The 21,693-nt window shown below is 37.5% G+C and overlaps 1 protein-coding gene across 8 annotated transcripts in view; it reads right to left on the bottom strand.

The window, feature by feature from the left end:
* CADPS2 (calcium dependent secretion activator 2) overlaps positions 1–21,693 on the bottom strand; it is a 579,466-nt gene that overhangs the window by 350,571 nt on the left and 207,202 nt on the right. For all 8 annotated transcript variants that reach the window (XM_064373922.1, XM_064373927.1, XM_064373929.1 and 5 more), the window contains exon 3: positions 16,436–16,768. In XM_064373922.1, coding sequence (XP_064229992.1) covers positions 16,436–16,768 — 333 coding nt within the window. The remainder of the gene's footprint in view (positions 1–16,435; positions 16,769–21,693) is intronic.

The raw sequence follows: 21,693 nt of genomic DNA, 5'->3' as shown, positions 1-21,693 counted from the left end.
AGCTTTTATTATTATTATTATTATTATTTTTTTTTTTTTGAGAGGAAACTCCATCTCGGCTCACCGCAACCTCTGCCTCCTGGGTTCAGGCAATTCTCCTGCCTCAGACTCCTGAGTAGCTGGGATTACAGGCATGCGCCACCATGCCCAGCTAATTTTTTGTATTAGTAGAGACGGGGTTTCACATGTTGACCAGGATGGTCTTGATCTCTTGACCTTGTGATCCACCTGCCTCGGCCTCCCAAAGTGCTGGAATTACAGGCTTGAGCCACCGCGCCCAGCCACTTTTATTATTTTGAGATAAGTTCTACTTGACTTCAAACTATACTACAAGGCTACAGTAATCAAAACAGCAATGGTACGGTACCAAAACATGGATATAGACCAATGGAACAGAACAGAGGCCTTGGAGGAAATACCACACATCTACAACCATCTCATCTTTGACAAACCCGACAAAAACAAGCAATGGGGAAACGATTCCCTGTTTCATAAATGGTGTTGGGATAACTGTCTAGCCATATGTAGAAAGCAGAAACTGCACCCCTCCCTGACACCTTATTCTAAAATTAACTCCAGATGGATTAAAGACTTAAACATAAGACCTAACACCATAAAAACCCTAGAAGAAAACCTAGGCAAAACCATTCAGGGCATAGAAATAGGCAAGGACTTCATGACTAAAACACCAAAGGCATAGGCAGCAAAAGCCAAAGTAGACAAATGGGACCTAATTAAACTCCAGAACTTCTGTACAGCAAAAGAAACAATCATTAGAGTGAACTGCTAACAAACAGAACGGGAAAAATTTTTGCAATTTACCCATCTGACAAAGGGCCAATATCCAGAATCTACAAAGAACTAAAACAGATTTGTAAGAAACAAACAAACAAACCCATTCAAAAGTGAGCAAAGGACATGAACAGACACTTTTCAAAAGAAGACATATATGAGACAAACAAACATATGAAAAATGCTCATCATCACTGGTCATTAGAGAAATGCAAATCAAAACCACATTGAGATACCATCTCATGTCAGTTAGAATGGTGATCATTAAAAAATCTGGAGACGCAGCAAATGCAAAAGAACGGAAATCATAATGAACATAATGCACTCTCAGACCATAGTGCAATCGAGTTAGAACTCAGAATTCAGAAACCAACCCAGAACCGCACAGCTTCATGGAATCTGAACAACTTTCTCTTGAATGCTGACTGGATAAACAATGAAATGAAGGCAGAAATAAAGATGTTCTTCGAAACCAACAAGAACGAAGACACCACCTACCAGAATCTCTGGGACACATTTAAAGTAGTCTCCAGAGGAAAATATATAGCAATAAGTGCCCACATGAGAAGCAAGGAGAGATCTAAAATTGACACTCTATCATCAAAATTGAAAGAGCTGGAGGAGCAAAATCAAAAAAACTCAAAAGCTAGCAGAAGACAAGAAATAACTAAGATCAGAGTAGAACTGAAGGAGATAGAGACACAAAAAACCCTTCAAAAAATCAATAAATCCAGGAGCTGGTTTTTTGAAAAGATCAACAAAATAGACCACTAGCCAGATTAATAAAAAAGAAAAGAGAGAATAACCAAATAGATGCAATAAAAAAAGAGAAAGGGGACATCACCACAAATTCCACAGAAATTCAAACCACCATCAGAGATTATTACAAACAACTCTATGCACATAAACTAGAAAACCTGGAAGAAATGGATAAATTCCTGGAAACTGGCCTCCTCCCAAGCCTAAACCAGGAAGAAGTCGAAACCCTGAATAGACCAATAACAAGGTCTGTAGTCGAGGCAGCAAATAAGAGCCTACCACCCAAAAAAAGCGCAGGTCCAGATGAGTTCACAGGCGAATTCTACCAGACATACAAAGAGGAGCTGGTACCATTCCTTCTGAAACTATTCCAAATAATCTAAAAATAGGGAATCCTTCCCAAATCATTTTATGAGACCAACATCATCCTGATACTAAAACCCAGCAGAGACTCAACAAGAAAAGAAAACTACAGGCCAATATCCATGATGAACACAGATGCAAAAATCTTCAATAAAATACTGGCGAGCCGATTGCAACAGCACATCAAAAAGCTTATCCACCATGATCAAGTAGGATTCATCCCGGGGATGCAAGGCTGGTTCAACATATGCAAGTCTATAAACGTAATTCACCACATAAACAGAACCAAAGACAAAAACCACATGATTATCTCAATTGATGCAGAGAAGGCCTTCGACAAAATTCAACAGCCCTTTATGCTAAAAACCCTCAATAAACTAGGTATTGATGGAACATATCTCAAAACAATAAAAGCTATTTATGACAAACCCACAGCAAATATCATACTGAATGGGCAAAAACTGGAAGCATTCCCTTTGAAATCTGACACTAGACAAGGATGTCACTCCTCACCACTCCTATTCAATATAGTACTGGAAGTTCTAGCCAGAGCAATCAGGCAAGAAAAAGAAATAAAGGGTATTCAAATAGGAAAGGAGGAAGTCAAATTGTCTCTATTAGCAGATGACATGATTGTATATCTAGAAGACCCCATCATCTCAGCCAAAAATCTCCTGAAACTGATAAGCAACTTCAGCAAAGTCTCAGGATACAAAATCAATGTGCAAAAATCACAAGCATTCCTATACACCAATAACAGACTTAAAGAGAGCCAAATCAAGAACGAACTGCCATTCACAATTGCTACAAAGAGAATAAAATACCTAGGAATACAACTAACAAGGAATGTAAAGGATCTCTTCAAGGAGAACTACAAACCACTGCTCAACAAAATAAGAGAGGACACAAACAGATGGAGAAACATTCCATGCTCATGGTTAGGAAGAATCAGTATCATGAAAATGGCCATACTGCCCAAAAGTAATTTACAGATTCAACGCTATCCCCATCAAGCTACCAATGACCTTCTTCACAGAACTGGAAAAAACCACCTTAAACTTCATATGGAACCAAAAGAGAGCCCGCATAGCCAAGTCAATTCTAAGCAAAAAGAACAAAGCGGGAGGCATCACACTACCGGACATCGAACTATACTACAAGGCTACAGTACTCAAAACAGCATGGTACTGGTACCAAAACAGAGATATAGACCAATGGAACAGAACAGAGGTGTCGGAGGCAACACAACATATCTACAACCATCCAATCTTTGACAAACCTGACAAAAACAAGCAATGGGGAAAGGATTCCCTGTTTAATAAGTGGTGTTGGGAAAACTGGCTAGCCATATGCAGAAAGCAGAAACTGGACCCCTTCCTGACACCTTACACTAAAATTAACTCCAGATGGATTAAAGACTTAAACATAAGACCTAACACCATAAAAACCATAGAAGAAAACCTAGGGAAAACCATTCAGGACATAGGCGTAGGCAAGGACTTCATGACCAAAACACCAAAAGCATTGGCAACAAAAGCCAAAATAGACAAATGGGACCTAATCAAACTCCACAGCTTCTGCACAGCAAAAGAAACAGTCATTAGAGTGAATCGGCAACCAACAGAATGGGAAAAAATTTTTGCAGCTTATCCATCTGACAAAGGGCTGATATCCAGAATTCACAAAGAACTAAAACAGATTTACAAGAAAAAAACAAGCCCATTCAAAAGTGGGCGAAGGATATGAACAGATACTTTACAAAAGAAGATATACATGAGGTCAACAAACATATGAAAAAATGCTCATCATCACTGGTCATTAGAGAAATGCAAATCAAAACTACATTGAGATACCATCTCACGCCAGTTAGAATGGCGATCATTAAAAAATCTGGAGACAACAGATGCTGGAGAGGATGTGGAAAAATAGGAACACTTTTACACTGTTGGTGGGAGTGTAAATTAGTTCAACCATTGTGGAAGACAGTGTGGCGATTCCTCAAGGACCTAGAAATAGAAATTCCATTTGACCCAGCAATCCTATTACTGGGCATATATCCAAAGGAATATAAATCGTTCTACTATAAAGACACATGCACACGAATGTTCATAGCAGCACAGTTTACAATAGCAAAGACCTGGAACCAACCCAAATGCCCATCGATGATGGACTGGACAGGGAAAACGTGGCACATATACACCATGGAATATTATGCAGCCATCAAGAACGATGAGTTCGCGTCCTTTGTTGGGACATGGATGAACCTGGAAGCCATCATTCTCAGCAAACTGACACAGGAACACAAAATCAAACACCGCATATTCTCACTCATAGGTGGGTGTTGAACAATGGGAACACATGGACACAGGGAGGGGAGCACTACACACTGGGGTCTGTTGGGGGGAAATAGCAGAGGGACAGTGGGGGTTGCGAGTTTGGGGAGGGATAGCATGGGGAGAAATGCCACATATAGGTGAAGGGGAGGAAGGCAGCAAATCACACTGCCACATGTGCACCTATGCAACAATCTTGCATGTTCTTCACATGTACCCCAAAACCTAAAATGCAATTAAAAAAATAAAAATAAAATAAAAAATAAAAAAAATAAAAAAATCTGGAGACAACAGATGCTGGAGAGGATGTGGAGAAACAGGAACAGTTTTGCATTGTTGGTGGGTGTGTAAATTAGTTCAACCATTGTGGAAGACAGTGTGGTGAATCCTCAAGGACCTAGAAATAGAAATTCGATTTGACCCAGCAATCCCATTACTGCATATATATCCAAAGGATGATAAATCATTCTATTATAATGATAGATACACATATATGTTCAGTGCAGCCCTGTGTACAACAGCAAAGACCTGGAACCAACCCAAATGCCCATGGATGACAGACTGGATTAGGAAATATGGCACATATACACCGTGGAATACTACGCAGCCATAAAAAATGATGAGTTCGTGTCCTTTGCAGGGACATGGATGAATCTGGAAACCATCATTCTCAGCAAACTGACACAAGAACAGGAAATCAAACACCCCATGTTCTCACTTACAGGCAGGTGTTGGACAATGAGAACACATGGATACAGGGAGGGAAGCATCACACACTGGGGTCTGTTGGGGGGAATTAGGGGAGTGACAGCAGGGAGTAGGAGGTTGGGGAGGGATAACATGGGGAGAAATGCCAGATATAGGTGACGGGGGCATGGAGGTAGCAAACCACATTGCCACATGTATGTACCTATGCAACAATACTGCATGATCTGCACATGTACCCCAGAACCTAAAGTGCAATAAAATATACATATTAAAAAAATTAAATTCATCCAATTTACCAATTTACTAATATAAATTGGATGAATTTAAATGATAAATTTATTTACCAAAAAAGTGAACACATATATAAATATCATGGCCACTTCAATGGTTAATTTCAGAATTTCAAAAATCATATATTATAAAAATCAAACTATTCTTAAGATCTTAAGTTTTTCCCTTGCTGTATCTCCCAGACACAAAACCTGCTATTTCATACATTTACTTAGTCTTCTCAAATGTTTTGAGATTTTAAATTATATATGAGAAAAATCTACTCCTCCCTAATTTTGATTACCATAGCATTTATTTTTATTTCAGAGTCATTTTTGAAAGTCATTTTGAAAGGTAGCAAATGTAACTGTAACTGTCAGGAGAATGTGCTATTATTTCTGCTGAAGTAGACAAATTACTTTATGTTAAACAAAACATATTATCAATCACAGGCTACTAGAAAAAAAAAAAGAAGACAGTGGTGGAAGGCAGTTCCCATTTCCTTTGGAGATTCACATTTCTCTCCCTATTTTCCTTTTGCACACCTTGAATGAAGATGTTCAAAATGGTTAATGCATCATGGTTTCTGGACTTCAATGGGAAGACACCTACAGTGACAACAGTAACTGCCCGTTTATTGATTTCTTTAAACTCCTAGACTCAAAGTACTTAATCTCCAAAGCAAAAACTTCTAGGCAAAGGGAATCATAAACTAGAAGTCTACTTTTTAACTAGTCACACATATTTCTGTTTATCCCTTACAAAAACCCAAACAGTTCTGTGATGTTACTTAACGTGGGTGGTGTAGTCTTCAGATACAAAGAATTTGAGTGGGAGGAGGGATACATGAACAAGATCTCAGTTAACTTTGCTTTGACACTTGGGTAAAACTGGGTGAGTCACTTTTTTCAGTTAATGGAATTAGATTATAAAAGATTAATGAAGGCTGCTTTTGGCAGAAAAGAGCAGGATCTAGATAGCTGTAAAATTCAGTTACTTAATCCTTTTAAGAGACAGATAAAGAAGTTATGGGAGTATATATGGTACTATGTATCCCAATCTTCAGACTCTATTCATTTAGGATTGCATGTGTCTCTACAGTCCATAAGATGCTTACCTACCTCTGTTAATATCTCAAACACAGCCCCATCTCCTGCTCATACTCCAGCAGTCAACGATGTGCAGTTCCCGAAATAGCCAAGCATCTCACACCTCCATACTTTGCATGTACCTGTCTCTCTGCCTAGAATATCTTAGTATCTTCTCATTTTGGTGAACCTCTTCATGATGTATCCAGAACCAGGTATTAACCACACTACTGTAGCATTTGCTACAGCATTTTTTTTTAAAAAAATAAACCTTGCAAAAACCTAGGTTTTACTTGTCTCTAGGTTCCTACACCACTGTAGCATTTCAACAGCATTTTCTTATAAACCTTGCAAAAACCTAGGTTTTACCTGTCTCTAGGTTCCTATCATTTAACACAATGCCTAGTGCAAACTATATATATGCCCTGCATGATTATAAATAATGGATTAACTAATTAATTTGAACATACTGCATTACCTTATGTCATATTTAAAAATAACCTTTAATAAACATTTGTTTTAGGAAAGACAGCTGATTAGTATCTCTTAAGTCACAGAATTTTCATTTAAAAAATGTGAAGTAAAATTATTCTTATTAAGACTATAAAATATACAGTTTTAATATTATGTAACATTGTTTCACTAAAAGAATGTATCTATTTGAAATGCACTGCATTTCTTTAAAATTATTCTGAAGTTAAACTTTCCACGATAGATTATTCTTCTTTCACTCCTGTTCTTTTTTATAATATCTTGATTCAACTAAATCACAGCTAACAATTTCAGATTCTTGTACTGTTATGCCACTCATTTTAGACTGTACATGTTAACTCTCTTTACTTTTTCTTAATATCTTGTTCTATGAATGTGCACCACAGTAGATACATTATTCTCAAATCAAAGAATTTAAAGTATGAAATTGTAATAGCACAATAGCTAACCTAGGACCTACTTAGGTTGTTTTTATTCTTTTTTATGTTTTCTTGATAACAATAATAATTTGTCTTTCAATTATCCCTGATTTCATTTCTTAACTGTGGTATGTGCTATCTTCTATCTTAGTGTTTTAGGAGTTTCCTTCATGCCTTAATTTTGATAATTAATACATTACTGGCTCTAACTCAAAGTAATGTAAATATCCTTTTTCAGAAGAGAGCTTCCTATTTTTCCACTCCTGATGGTCATCCTGAAGTTCTGGGGAAAAATATGAGCAAATGATGGCCATCGATGTCATGTGGCAGCCCTGACAAGGCTCCCTTCTCATTCGTGTCCTTTCCCTCTCAAGTCTCCAGACATTGCCTGGCTGCTGCCATCCTGCACACCTCACCAGAACAGTCCTCTATCCTGAGCTTGACTTTTAAGCAGGCAACATCTTTCAGATTTTGTAGGAGATTTGTGCAGCCAAAAACACAGGGCCAGATAAGGTAAACAAATACAGAAGTGAGACTGTTACAATTAGGAGGAATCTCAAAGCTTTTCCTGAAACATGGAGAAGGTGAGGTAAATCTCACTAACATATACCCGAGCCAGGTTCCAGAAGCTCCTCTGGCTTTAGATCCTCCCTGCCTTCCTAAGGCCTGCTCTTCTATTTCTCTTCTCGGATTATTCCTTTCTATAAAGGGCAGGCTAGTTTCTGTAATTTCTATTACTTTGCCTTATCTTTTATTTTTAACCTTTGTTGGAATACAACAAAAGAAAAAATATACAGGCATACCTTATTTTACTGAGCTTCTCTTTATTGCACTTTGCAGATATGATGATTTTTACACATTGAAGGTTTGTGGCCATCTTGAGTCAAGCAAGTCTATTGGTGCTATTTTTCCAACAGTATGTGCTCACTTCTGTGTCTCATTCTGTGTCTCACTTCTGTGTCTCATAATTCTCACAATATTTCAAATTCTTTCATTATTATTTTATCTGTTAAGGTGATTTACAATGAGTGATCTTTGATGTCACTATTGCAACTGTTTTGAGGCACCATGAACTGCTCCCATATAAGACAACAAACTCAATAAATGATAATATGTGTTCTGACTGCCCCACTGACCAGCCACTTCCTCATTTCTTTCCTCCCCACTCAGGCCTATCCATTGCCTAAAACACACCAACAATGAAATTAGCCCAATTAATAACCTTATAATGGCCTCTAAATGTTTAAGTGAAATGAAGAGTAGCATATCTCTCACTTTAAGTCAAAAGCTAGAAATGATTAAGCTTAGGAAGGCATGTCATAAGGAGAGACAGATCAAATGCTAAGCTTCTTGCACCAAACAGCCAAATTGAAGGCTATAAGAAAGGTAAGGAAGCTGCAGAAGAAAAGTTTAAGCTAGGAGAAGTTGGATCATGAGATTAAAGGAAATAATCCATTTACATAACATAGAAGTACAGGGTGAAGCATCAAGTATTGATATAGAATATGCAGCAAGTTATCCAGAAGATCTAGCAAAGATCATCGATGAAACTGACACAAGAACAGAAAACCAAACACTGCATGCTCTCAATCATAAGTTGGTGTTGGTTCAACCATTGTAGAAGACAGTGTGGCACTTCCTCAAGGACCTAGAAATAGAAATTCCATTTGACCCAGCAACCCCATTACTGGGTATATACCAAAGGATTATAAATTGTTCTATTACACAGACACATGCACATATATGTTCATTGCAGCACTGTTTACAATAGCAAAGACCTAGAACCAACCCAAATGCCCATCGATGATAGACTGAACAAGGAAAATGTGGCACATATACACCATGGAATATTATGCAGCTATAAAAAAGGATGAGTTCATATTCTTTGTAGGGACATGGATGAATCTGGAAACCATCATTCTCAGCAAACTGACACAAGAACAGAAAATCAAACACCACCTGTTCTCACTCATAGGTAGGTGTTGAACAATGAGAACACATGGACACAGGGAGGGGAGCGTCACACACTGGGGTCTGTTGGTGGGGCCAGGGGAGGGACAGCGTGGGGTTAGGGAAGTTGGGGAGGGATAACATGGGGAGAAATGCCAGATATAGGTGACAGAGGGATGAAGGTAACAAACCACATTGCCATGTATGTACCTATACAACAAGCCTGCATGATCTGCACATGTACCCCAGAACCTAAAGTACAATTTAAAAAAATAAATAATAAAAATAAAATAAAATACAAAGTGGGTCTTGAACAATGAGAACACATGGACACAGGGAGGGCAATATCACACACCAGGGCTTCTCAGGGGGTGGGGGTATTGAGGAAGGAGAGCATTAGGAGAAATAACTAATGTAGATGATGGGGGATGGATACAGCAAACCACTATGGCATGTGTGTACCTATGTAACAAACCTGCATATTCTGCACATGTACCCCAGAACTTAAAGTAGAATAAAAAAAAAATTTTAATAAAATGTTTAAAATGATAAAAGAAAAAATAAAGAAAGTGGCTAAACTAAACAACATATTTTAATGTAGACGAAACAGCCTTCTATTGGAAGATACCATCTAGGGCTTTCATAGCTACCAAGAAGAAGTCAATGCCTGGTTTCAAAGCTTCAAAGGACAGGCTGACTGTCTCGTTAGTGGCTAATGTAGCTTGTAAGTTTAGGTTGAAGCTAATGCTTATTTGCCATTCTGAAAATCGTAGGGCTTTCAAAAATCATGTTAAATCTACTTTTGCCAGTGCTCCATGAATAGAACAACAAAGTCCGTATGACAGCACATATGTTTTCCAGCATGGTTTACTGAATATTGAGACTACCCAGAAAATAAAGATTCCTTTCAAAATAGTATTGCTCACTGACAATGCACTTAGTAAACCAAGGGTTCTGATGGAGATGTACAAGAAGATTCACATTGTTTTCATGCTGCTAACACAACATTCATTCTGCAGCCAATGAATCAAGAAGCAATTTTGACTTTCAAGTCTTATTATTTAAGAAATACATTTTGTAAGGCCATAGCTGCCACAGATAGTGACTGCTCTGACAGATCGGGGCAAAGTAAAGGAAAATCTTCTGGAAAGGATTCACCCGTCTGGATGCCATTAACACACTTGTGATTCAAGGGAGGAGGTCAAAATGTCAACATCAACAGGCATTTGGAAGAAGTTGATTCCAATCCTCATAGATGCCTTTGAAGGATTCAAGACTTCAGTGGAAGAAGTAACTGCAGATGTTCTGGAAATAGCAAGGGAATTAGAAATAGAAGTGGTACCTAAAGATGTGATTGAATTGCTAAAATCTCATGATAAAACCTGAATGGATGAGGAACTGCTTCTTATGGATGAGCAAAGAAAGTTGTTCCTTGAGGTGAAATCTAATCCTAGTGAAGATGCTGTGAACACTGTTGACATGACAAAGGATTTGGAATATTCATATAAATATAGCTGATAAAGCAGTGGCACGGTATGAGACGACTAATTCCAATTTTGAAAGATGTTCTACTGTGGGTAAAATGCTATCAAACAACATCACATACTATACAGAAATATTTTGTGAAAAGAAGAGTGAATTGCTGTGGCAAACTTCATGTTGTCTTATTTAAAGAAACTGCTATAGCCAACCTCATCAGTAAGCACCCATCCACATCAAGGCATGACCTTCCACCAGCAAAAAGATTATAACTTGGAGAAGGCTCACATGATTGGTAGCATTTTTAAACAATAAATTATTTTTAAATTAAGGTACATATGTTATTTTTTAAACATAATGCTATTATACACTTAATAAACTACAGTACTGTGCAAACATAAATTTTTTAATGCAGTGTAAAATTAAAAAAAATTGTCTGACCTGCTTTATTGTAATATTCACTTTATGAAAGTGGGCTGTAACTGGACCCACAATATTGCCGAGGTATGCTTGCATGCTATTTAGAAAAAAAAAAAAAAGTGCCTCAGCTGCTTTCTTAATTTATTTTCATAATTTCTATAAAATGATTATTCTTTGTCCTTATTTATAGGAATACTTTTTATAATTTATTTTTGTTTCAAAACCAATCAAAAATAATCCTTAAGCTTTTCTTTCAAATCTTAGAACTGAAAGAAATTATAGTTTTAGCTCAGACATATAAAGAGCTTGGAAGTCATCACTCTCATTCTCAGAATACAAAGCTGAGCAAGCTACAAATTACTGACTTTTCTTGGACTTCTCAGAGAACTAATGGTGCAGGGCAAACCACTCATCAAAATCTAGAAAGATAGGCAAATCCAGAAAGATAAAGCACTTGGAGCAGAAGCTGCTGTATGCCATAAGTGGTAGGAACACTTACATGTCTAGTAATTTTGACAAATTACTATGAGCTGGTTGCAGAGTGTAAGACATTCCTGGAGCCACAATCATAAACAGGCCCCCACACTTTGATCTACTTTGCTTTCAGTTACCCCACCAAGTTCTCACAGTGAGGATCCAAATAAGATCCCTGTATGGTCATGGCAAATAAAAGGGGGAGAAAGCCATTGTTCAATCTACCAGATTCTTCTCTCTAACAAAAGGGGAAAGATTTTGCTTGAGGGAAACACTGAAAACATATCCCAGTTGGAGGAAGAGAATACCACCCCACTCCAGCTCTCTTGACTCATAATTGAAAAGCAAATACAAACAAACAAAAGCAGAGTGAACAGGAGACAGGACTTCAAGAAAAGAGACTGAGAATCTTCAGCTAGGGAAGAGAATGAAGAACATGGTGATGAGAGGGAGCAATACACTCCTGGACCAGGGACAGAAACACTTTTGAAGGTTAAAGGTCCACTAAAAGACTGAGGGTTTAATCAGATTAGAGGACACTCCACCTCTTCAAGACCTTACCACAACATCAACAGAGCTGCAGGATGACAAGAGTGGATTGGTCACAGCCAAAACAGCTGCAGGATATAGACTTTCTCTGGGGTGGAGTCTTTAGGGAGGCCCAGTCAAGAGAGACAAAAACAAGGATACTGGAGGAATTTGAAGTTTCTCATACCTATGGCTACAAGAAACATTAAACATTAAGCATAGCTCAACTCCTACTCAGATTAACATAGATATTCGTATGAAAGCCTTAGTTACCTCAGTAATCAGTTCTCGTTACCTAATATATCTGGCTTACAAGAAAAAATTATGAAGCATGCCAATAGGAAAAAACGAAACAAAACAAAACAAAAGAAACACAGTCTGGAGAGATAAAGCAAGCATCTGAACTAGATTCAGGTGTGAGACAGATGTTAGAATTATCAAACAAGGAATTTAAATTACTATTATTAATAGGCTAAGGGCCCTAATGTAAAAAGTTGAATATATGCAAGAACATGCATAATACAAGCAGGAGATGGACATTCTACCAAAAAATCCAAAGGAAATGCTAGAAATAAAAAAACACTGTAAAAGAAATGAAGAATGCCTTCAATATGCTCATTAGTGGACTTGACATTGCTGAGGAAAGAATCAGTGAGCTTGAAGATAGGTCAATAAAAACTTCCCAGTCTGAAATACAAAGAGAAAAAGAGCTGAACAAACAGAACAGAACATTCCAGGACTGTGGGATAACATCAAAGGAGGGTAACATAAACATATCTGGAATACCAGAAAAAGAATAAACAGGGGATAGGACAGAAGGAATATTTGAATAGCAGCAGCGAACTTTCCAAAACTTAATGATAGACACTGACCCACAGATACAGGAAGCTCAGAAAAACACCAAGCAAAAGAAATACACACCCACCGCACTCCACCCCCTGCCCCCCACACACCTAGACAAAGCATTCAAATTGCAGAAAACTGAAAGAAGGAAAAAATCTAGAAGGAAGTCATAGGGGGAAAACAACACCTTACCTCTCAAGGGTAAATGATAAGAACTACATCAAACTTCTCATCAGAAACCATGCAAGCAAAACAGCAGTGTGATGATAAAATTTTCAGAGTGTTAAAAGAGAAAAAAAAAAATGATAATTCTCTATCCAGTGACATTATACTTTAAATGTGAAGAAGAAACAAAGACTTTCTCAGACAAAAACTGAGAGACTACTAGTCTCATCACCACTAGTTTTGGCCTACAAGAAATATTAAAAGTTCTTCAGAGATAAGGAAAATAGTATCAGAAAGAAATCTGGATCTACATAAAGAAACAAAAGAGCATCATCAGAGAAGGAATAAATGAAGGTAAAATATATAATCTTTTATTTTTCTTATTTTAAATTGAGCTAAAAGATAACTGTTCAAAGCAATAATAGAAACAATATATTGGGGGGTTGTAGCATATTATAAGTGAAGTGAATGACAGCAATGTCACGAGACACTAGAAGGAAGAATTCGGTATACTCTGCTATGGAGTAGCTGCCTTATAATAAAGTGTTATTTGAGGGTGAACTTGGAATATTTTTAAATGTGTATTTTAAACTATAGATTAATCACTAAAATTTTGTTTTGTTTAAAAAAAACAAGTATAAACAGTACACCAAAAGATAATATGAAAAATGGAATTCATATAAAGTGTTCAATCAAAATTAGAGAAGGCATAAAAAGTAGGGGAGGGCAAAGAACAAATGCATGAAGTGGTAAAAGCTGCAAAGATTTTAAAATTTAATCCAACTACATTAGTAATCACCTTAAATATGAATGGCCTAAACATACCCATTAAAAGATGAGCCATGCATGGTGGCTCATGTCTGTAACCCCAGCACTTTGGGAGGCTAAAGTTGGTGGATCACCTGATGTCAAGAGTTCAAGACAAACCTGGCCAACATGGTGAAACCCCATCTCTACTAAAAATACAAAAAAATTAGCCAGGCATGGTGGCGGATGCCTGTAATCCAAGCTACTTGAGAGGCTGAAGCAGAAGAATCGCTTGAACCCAGGAGGCAGAGGTTGCAATGAGCCAAGGTTGTGCCACTGCACTCCAGCCTAGGCAACATGAGTGAGACACCATCTCAAAAAAATAAAATAAAGACTTAGGTTAAAAGTAAAGAGATAAAGAAAGTGACACCATGTTAACCTTAATAAAAAGAAAGCAGGAGTGGCTTTACTAGCTTAAGACAATGTAGACTTTAGAAAAAGGAAGATAATCAGGGATAAAGAGGAATACTATATCATGATAAAGGAGTCAATTCTACAAAAAGACATAACAATCCTAATAAAAATATATATACCTAACAGAATATCAAAATATATGAGATAAATACTGATAGAGCTGAAAGGACAAATAAACAAATCTGCTATTTGTTGTTGTTCAGTCCAATCCTGAGCAAGAACAAATCCACTGTTTAAGCTGAAGATCTGAATTGCAAGCAGCTTTCAAATCACAGAAGACTAAAACCAGGATGTCCATACCTCAGCTGATTCTCTAGTAGGCAGACGACCTAAACATATTTTAAGTTAACAATATAACCTCATAGAAACATGGATACTTTATAACTTTGTAACATTTAGTATACTCTAATCCGTATGTAATAATTCATTTAGAGGTCTTAAAATTTCTTTGTGTTTTAAAATCAATAAAAAAAATCCATAAGCTTTTCTTTCAAATCTCAGAACTGAAAGGAATTATAGCTTTTGCTGAGACATATAAAGAGCTTGGAAGTCATCACTCCTATCCTCAGAATAAAAAGCTGGGCAAGCTGCAAATAAATGACTTTTCTTAGACCTACCAAGTCTTACCTTATAGGGACTTTAGCCTCTAAAGAGGAAAAAAAAATTTTTTCCCACTTAACTTGGATTCCCTAATACCTACAGAGGCCTTGGACTTGAATAAAGCTCAGTAAGTATCTACTGACTGTCTGAATCTGAATTTTCCCACTAAATTATGTTCATGAACATTTATTTGTACAAGTGAGCTACAGTTTCACTGAAAATACCAAGTCCCAGTTGAAGCTATCTTTTAAAGTAGAAGATTCTGGTTTTATTGTCATCTTCCACTATTATCAAATAACCACCTGGTTTAATAAAACAGTGAAATCATTACGGTGAGTACCTGAATTGTTCACAGGGTTAAAGTGCCACACTGATTTACTATTAATTAACTGTTAATGTTTGAAATGATCCACAAATTACCAATGCAAAGTAACCAATATGGGCATAATACAGAAATTAAGAGAAGATTTGCAAAAAGATTAAAAATAAACGTATGTACATTACAGAAGTATAACTCTTAAGGAACACATAAATTTTTAAGTGCCAGAATTTTATCAATTTAAGTAGTATATTAGGGATAGTTAAATAATTTATACCCCAAAATAAGCAAACAAAATATAAATACAGAAGGACTACATTATTAGACAACTCATTGGGTCTAAAAAATAAAAAATGTGAAATGTAATTTTATTCCTTTTTTTTTTTTTGAGATTGAGTCTCGCTCTGTTGCCCGGCTAGAGTGCAGTGGTGCTATCTTGGCTCACTGCAACCTCCACCTACCAAGTTCAAGCTATTCTCCTGCCTCAGCCTCCCAAGTAGCTAGGACTACAGGCACACTCCACCATGTCCAACTAATTTTTGCATTTTTAGTAGAGACGGGGTTTCACCATGTTGGCCAGGATGGTCTCGATCTCTTGACCTCATGATCCACCCGCCTCAACTCCCAAAGTGCTGGGATTACAGATGTGAGTCACTGTGCCCTGCCTTTATCCCAATTTTATATGTATAACTAGAATAACAACTGAAGAGAAAATATAATATTAACTCTGTCATCTCTTTAAATTATGTAGTTCAACAATCATCCACAGTTTATTTCTATCTGTGTGAGTTAAACAATTTGAAATTTCATTATTTCCAGGAAACTCAGAAGACCAGCATTATATATTTATAAAAGATTATTTTGCAGTGAGAAATGCCTATTTTTTATAAATTGTCAAGTTTCTTCAGATAGGAGATGATTTTCATTTTACTCTACAGGGCATGGCCCACATATATCCAAGGCACAGATCTGATGTCTTAACATAGGGCACATGGGGATAATTATTTACTGGATAAGAAGTACTGAAATTCTTACCAAATACTTCTTTCAAAACTTCTCTCACATACCACTATGTGATTTACTAAAATTCAATTTTGCTCAACTTTCCCAGTAAAGTGATTATAGCAAGTAAAGTACATCTTCATATGCTTGTAAATACTTCATGTTCATTCCAGGAGTCAGATGGGGGAATGGAAAATACAGATCACTTACCTGACATGCATTATAAAGGAGCTGATGTTCTAGTTTTTTAATACCCAGAATCTGCTGAAACATTTCATAGAGTTGTTCCTTGCTCAGAATAAGTTCAGACACTGCGCTCAGGGCCATCCTATTTGGCTGTTTGCACAAGTCCTCTTCACCCCTGTAAATGGCATCATATTTGGCTATCCATGAGCTCAAGACCGTCTCTTTGCTCAAGCCGTCTATTTCTGGCAAACTCCGCACACGTTTTTCTATGTTTTTCTTGAACACTTCTCTGAAGTCATTAGCAGAACACCCTCCACTCTGAACCATTCTGGCCACTCGGTCACTCTTTAGAAAAACCTGAAAAACAAAACAAAACCCATTTACAATTAGGTGTGAACACTAACACCACTTGCTTTCAACAATCCAGCCAGACTTTCTACAAGTATTTCAGCCAAATATTCCACAATGATTCAAAATGTTTTATAATACATGGTAATTAATATAATGGTGACCCCAAATCTCTCTAAAATGTTAAAATGTTTAGGAGACACAGTATATAGTAAAAAAATAACCTATAAGATGGTTTACTTTGACCCTGTATGTCTGCCACCTCTACAATTGAATCCTTTACAGTGACATCCTTATGAATGTGATTCATGGTCTTATACACAGACACCAGAACTCTCTCATGCCTTCCACCTCTTCTCATCTCTTCACATGTGGACAGAGTGAAAGGACAGCTGTCTGTGAATCAGGAAGCAAGTCCTCACAGACACCAAATCTGCCAATACCCTGATTTTGTACTGCCTAAGCCTCTGGAACTATGAGAAATAAATGATCATTGTTTATAAGCCAAAAAAGAAAAAAGATGATTAGGAAAGCAACTGCAGATACGAACCCAACATCCCTACCTGTGTCTGAGAGTTCTAGCTGGTTTTTCAGCAGGGAGAGGATCCTCTAACATTTGAATGTGGACTTGAAGACCAATAGTAGGGCAAGTCTAGTATCCAAGTTAATATTTATCGTAAGTAATTTTTACTCAAAATTGCCCAACAGCTGGGGGAGTGGTTAGAATATACCTGTCCCCATCCCTGATTTTACCACCTCCCCAACTTCTCACACACTTATCATAACTAGGAAGAATGGAGGCTTGAAAAGCAATACCTCTAAGTGACTTCTAATTGTCCACTACTACTGGAAAAGAAATAAAATAAAATAAAAACAATGACAACAACAGAGTAACATGTTCATGAGACAGGTAGCAAGAGTTGGGTAAAGGTAAGTACAATAATAAGGTTATAGTTGGAAAGAGACACCAGAGTTGGCCTTAAATCTCTTCATTCTGCTAAGTTATAAATCTAAGTATCAGTTAAGATTCATTAAACATCTATTATGTTGTCAATATTCCTAAGAATCCTCTATGGGTCATATAAGACTGTTTTTATTCTTGCTTTCTTCTTTCTATAATGTCAAAAGACTCTCCCAGAAGAGCCTGCGGGACAATTTAATACCACTTCCATACATTATATGCTGTTATTGAGCTTACAGAACAAAAATTCATGTCAGCTTTTTCTTTTTCCGTTTTTTTTTTTTTAGACAGGGTCTCACTCTGTGGCCCAGGCTGTAGCCCAGTGACATAATCACAGCTCACTGCAGTCTTGACATCCCAGGCTCAAGCTATCCTCCCACCTCAGCCCCTGCAGGTAGCTGGGACTTGCAAACACACACCATCGTGCCTGGCTAGTTTTTGTATTATTTTTGTAGATATGGGGTCTCACTATGTGGCCCAGGCTGGTCTCAAACTCCTAGGCTCAAGCCTCTTGCTTTGGCCTCCCAAAGTGCTAATATTACAGGCATGAGCCACCATGCCTGGCCTCAACTTTTACCCTAAGAACTGACTCATTATACTGAAGTACTCCCAAGTTATGACCACACTGCTCGCACCACACTACCATTCCTGTCTGCATGGGGCAGGAAGCACACCTGCTTGATACAGTCAAAGTGGACTCACTTGAACCACTGATTGGCAAGCTCAACTATCTGACCCCAAGCCTTCTCCTACCACTTTAGTTCTCCCTCTTAAAATCACTCATACAAATTGTTTTCCTTGTTTCCTATCTTTGCTCAATGCCAACAAGATTTCTGGAACTCAAATATTTTGGTTGACTGACTTATGTACTGAAACAGTGGTAGTAAATTCTACACTGTTAAATAAGATGCTCTTCAAACTACAGTGAGGTTATGTCCCAATAAACCTGTCTTAAGTTAAAAGTATCATGTCAAAAGTGCATTTAATACATGTAACCTACCTGAAAAATGCTCAAAACACATTAGCCTACAGTTGGGCAAAATCATCTAATGCAAAGCTTACTTTATGATAAAGTATTGAACATCTCATGTAATCTGTCAAATATTATACTGAGTACAAAAAGCAGAACATCTGTATAGGCACTCGAAATGTGGTTTCCAGTGAATGTATACCAGTTTTTTACCATGGCAGTCGAAAAATCATAAGCAGAACTGTCATAAATTAGGGACCCTCTGCGTGTGTAACACATTCCCAAAATATTTCCTCTCTCTTTACCAGTTCTAGCTCAATTACTTACTATTGAAAAGCCTCCCTGTCTTATTTTTTATGTTTTTAAGGCAACACAAATTAATTCTTGAGTGACAGGTACAGGAATCGTGCTTTAAATGTTTCTATATCAAAGACAATGAAATTGAGATGTTTAACAGTATGTTTTGTCTAAGAATGACAAGAACTACTTCAGAACTCAAAGATATGTCTCCATCTCCCTTCTCAACCTCATCTAATCACTCTCACTGAGCAGTGACATTTAACATAAATAAATTAGATATTTATAAGCTGCATAAGATTTATATGCAATTTGGAATTATATTCACAAATATTAAATATTTACACATATGATCTTATACATTACATTATATATACACTTTTTTTGGTCTATTTGTACCCTAATTTCTGTGATAGTTGTAACTCAACTTGGAATACAGGGAAACTCATTAGTTAAACGGATGGACTCTGCCAGCTGTCAATCTGTTGCTTTTCAGCTCCAATTCCACCTTTCCATTGCCCTACCTATGTCGGCTAACACAACTCTAAGCAATGTTGATAGAGGGTGCCAGAGGACGTACACTAGAAGAAAAGGGGGTCTTCTTCCTGGTTCTCTTCTTACCTGAAGGCACATGCCATCAACCATGGGCAGCATTTCTCCAGACCCCTGAGAATGGCCTTCTGGTGCACCATCCCCACTGGCAGATTCCCAGTGAGTTCTGCAGTGTGGCACCTCCCTGTGGACAGCTTCCCTCTAGAATCCCAGAACATCAATTATCTGCAAGTGTCACTACTATAACACTTTGGTGAACCTCTCTGCCATGCAATATGACACATGTTCGCCAGTGAGGTCTGGATCCCAGCCCTGGGTGGAGGGGGGTGGTACCTCTTTGGGTATTTGACTTCCTATTTCTGCTACTCCTATATTCTTTAGAGTTTTATTTACCCATAGTAAACAATTTGTTACTGTTTATATTAAGCATTCCCTGTTCAATTATTGTGTTTTCCCTGTCTTTATAGTGTACCCGAACTGATACAAAGTGCAACATTGTCCCTATAGGAAAATATTCAAAGTAAAGATAACCAACCTTGAGAAACTTAGTAATGTGTATAAAGTTTGACCAGCAAGATATAAAGTGAAATATGAATGTCTTAGGAGGGACATCAGAAAACCTTTTAATTGCTTCAATTCTAATACTCTAAGTTGGCAGGCATTTTATTTTTTCCAAGTTCTTCTGCCTAACAGAGTCAGAGCTAGATTCCACCAAGTAACCAAACCACATTTTTGAAACAAGGACACTAAGAATCTTATTTTTGAATTCATTTCCCCTACAAAACCATACCTGAAGCCATACTTAGTTCAATTATATGTAATTTAACCAACATTTACTCAGTATTAACAACATTTCAGGGATTCTGCTAAATGTTGGGGGCACAGTGAGAAATGAGCCAAAGACCTTGCCCTTAAACACTGACACCACCTGAGACAGGATACACATGAAAATATAATAGCCTGACAGCAGCAATGGAAACCCACACAGAGGGAGAAAAGGCAAAAGAAAAGATGTTATTAACTCTGCTGGGGGGCCAGAGTGGGAGACGAGAAGATCACAGGGCAGAGAAAAGGGACACAGGTTTTGAACAACCCATGAGTCGTGTGAGGGGGATAGAGAGAAACAAAGAATACTTCAGGAAAAAGAAAAAAAAAGAACAAGGGCAATAAAGCACAAAAGAATAACATAGCAAGGCCTTTTGAGGGAAATGTGAGGACTTTCATATTAGCAGGGACATTCACTATGGCGTGGTGGGGGCCATGTGAGGGGAGGCAGGACTCTGGGTCCTATCTGGAGATGCAAAGATCAAGAGTAGCTGGGTAGCAGAGGTGATAAAATGGTAAGAAGCATGTGTTAGATAACTGGTGGCAGCAACAAGGGTAGACAACGAGTGACCAGAGCAGACACTGGGACATCAGTTATCAGATGAACACAACAGACCTGGTAGAAAACAATAAGGGCTAGGACTATGCTAGAGAGAAAGGTGAGTTAAGAAGGATTTGGGAGACAGAATGAGTATGTCTTGGTAATTTACAAAATGTGGAAATATAAGACAGGGAAAATTGGAAAATTCCATTTTTTTTTTAACTGGGGTATCTAGATTCCAGTAACAAAAAATAAAGAACACAGGTGGAAGCCCATGTGTGTGCATTTGTATATGGTGATGAGTGTTGGCAGTCATGTAAAATCAGTTTAGTTTTGGTACAGCTTTAAAGGCAAAGCATGGCAAAAAAAAAAAAAAAAGAAAAAAGTGAAGACAAAACCTTATGAAATGCCTACATTTTAAAATTTGGCAAAAGAACTGAATCCAGGGCAGGTTGGTGGTGTCAGAGTAGAAGAAAAAATATGGATTTACTAGCAGTAAAGGGAGAAGATGGTTTCAGGACGAGAGAGACAGAGACAGTTTCAGTCAAGATAAGAGAGTCCCACAGGCCTTTTAAAAACCTCCCATTGTCCATCTCATCATCAGAGAGAGACAGAGATAGAGAAAGAAAGGATTACCAAGTGCCACAATAGAAATCAGGTCAAATGAAGAGAGATTTGTTTGTTTTTATCACCATCAGGTCTTTTTGACACACAAGATTTACTGGAGTGGTGAAGAGCAGAAGCCAGCAGCAGTAGAGGGGAGAGGACAAGGCACCATAACACTAAGA

The sequence above is a fragment of the Aotus nancymaae genome, unplaced genomic scaffold, assembly GCF_030222135.1.
Source record: "Aotus nancymaae isolate 86718 unplaced genomic scaffold, 86718_ANA_hifiasm-v0.15.2.pri h1tg000002l, whole genome shotgun sequence".
NCBI classification, from domain to species: Eukaryota; Metazoa; Chordata; class Mammalia; order Primates; family Aotidae; genus Aotus; species Aotus nancymaae.
Note: the sequence above shows the minus strand (reverse complement) of the source record. Positions and strands in the feature narration are given on the sequence as shown.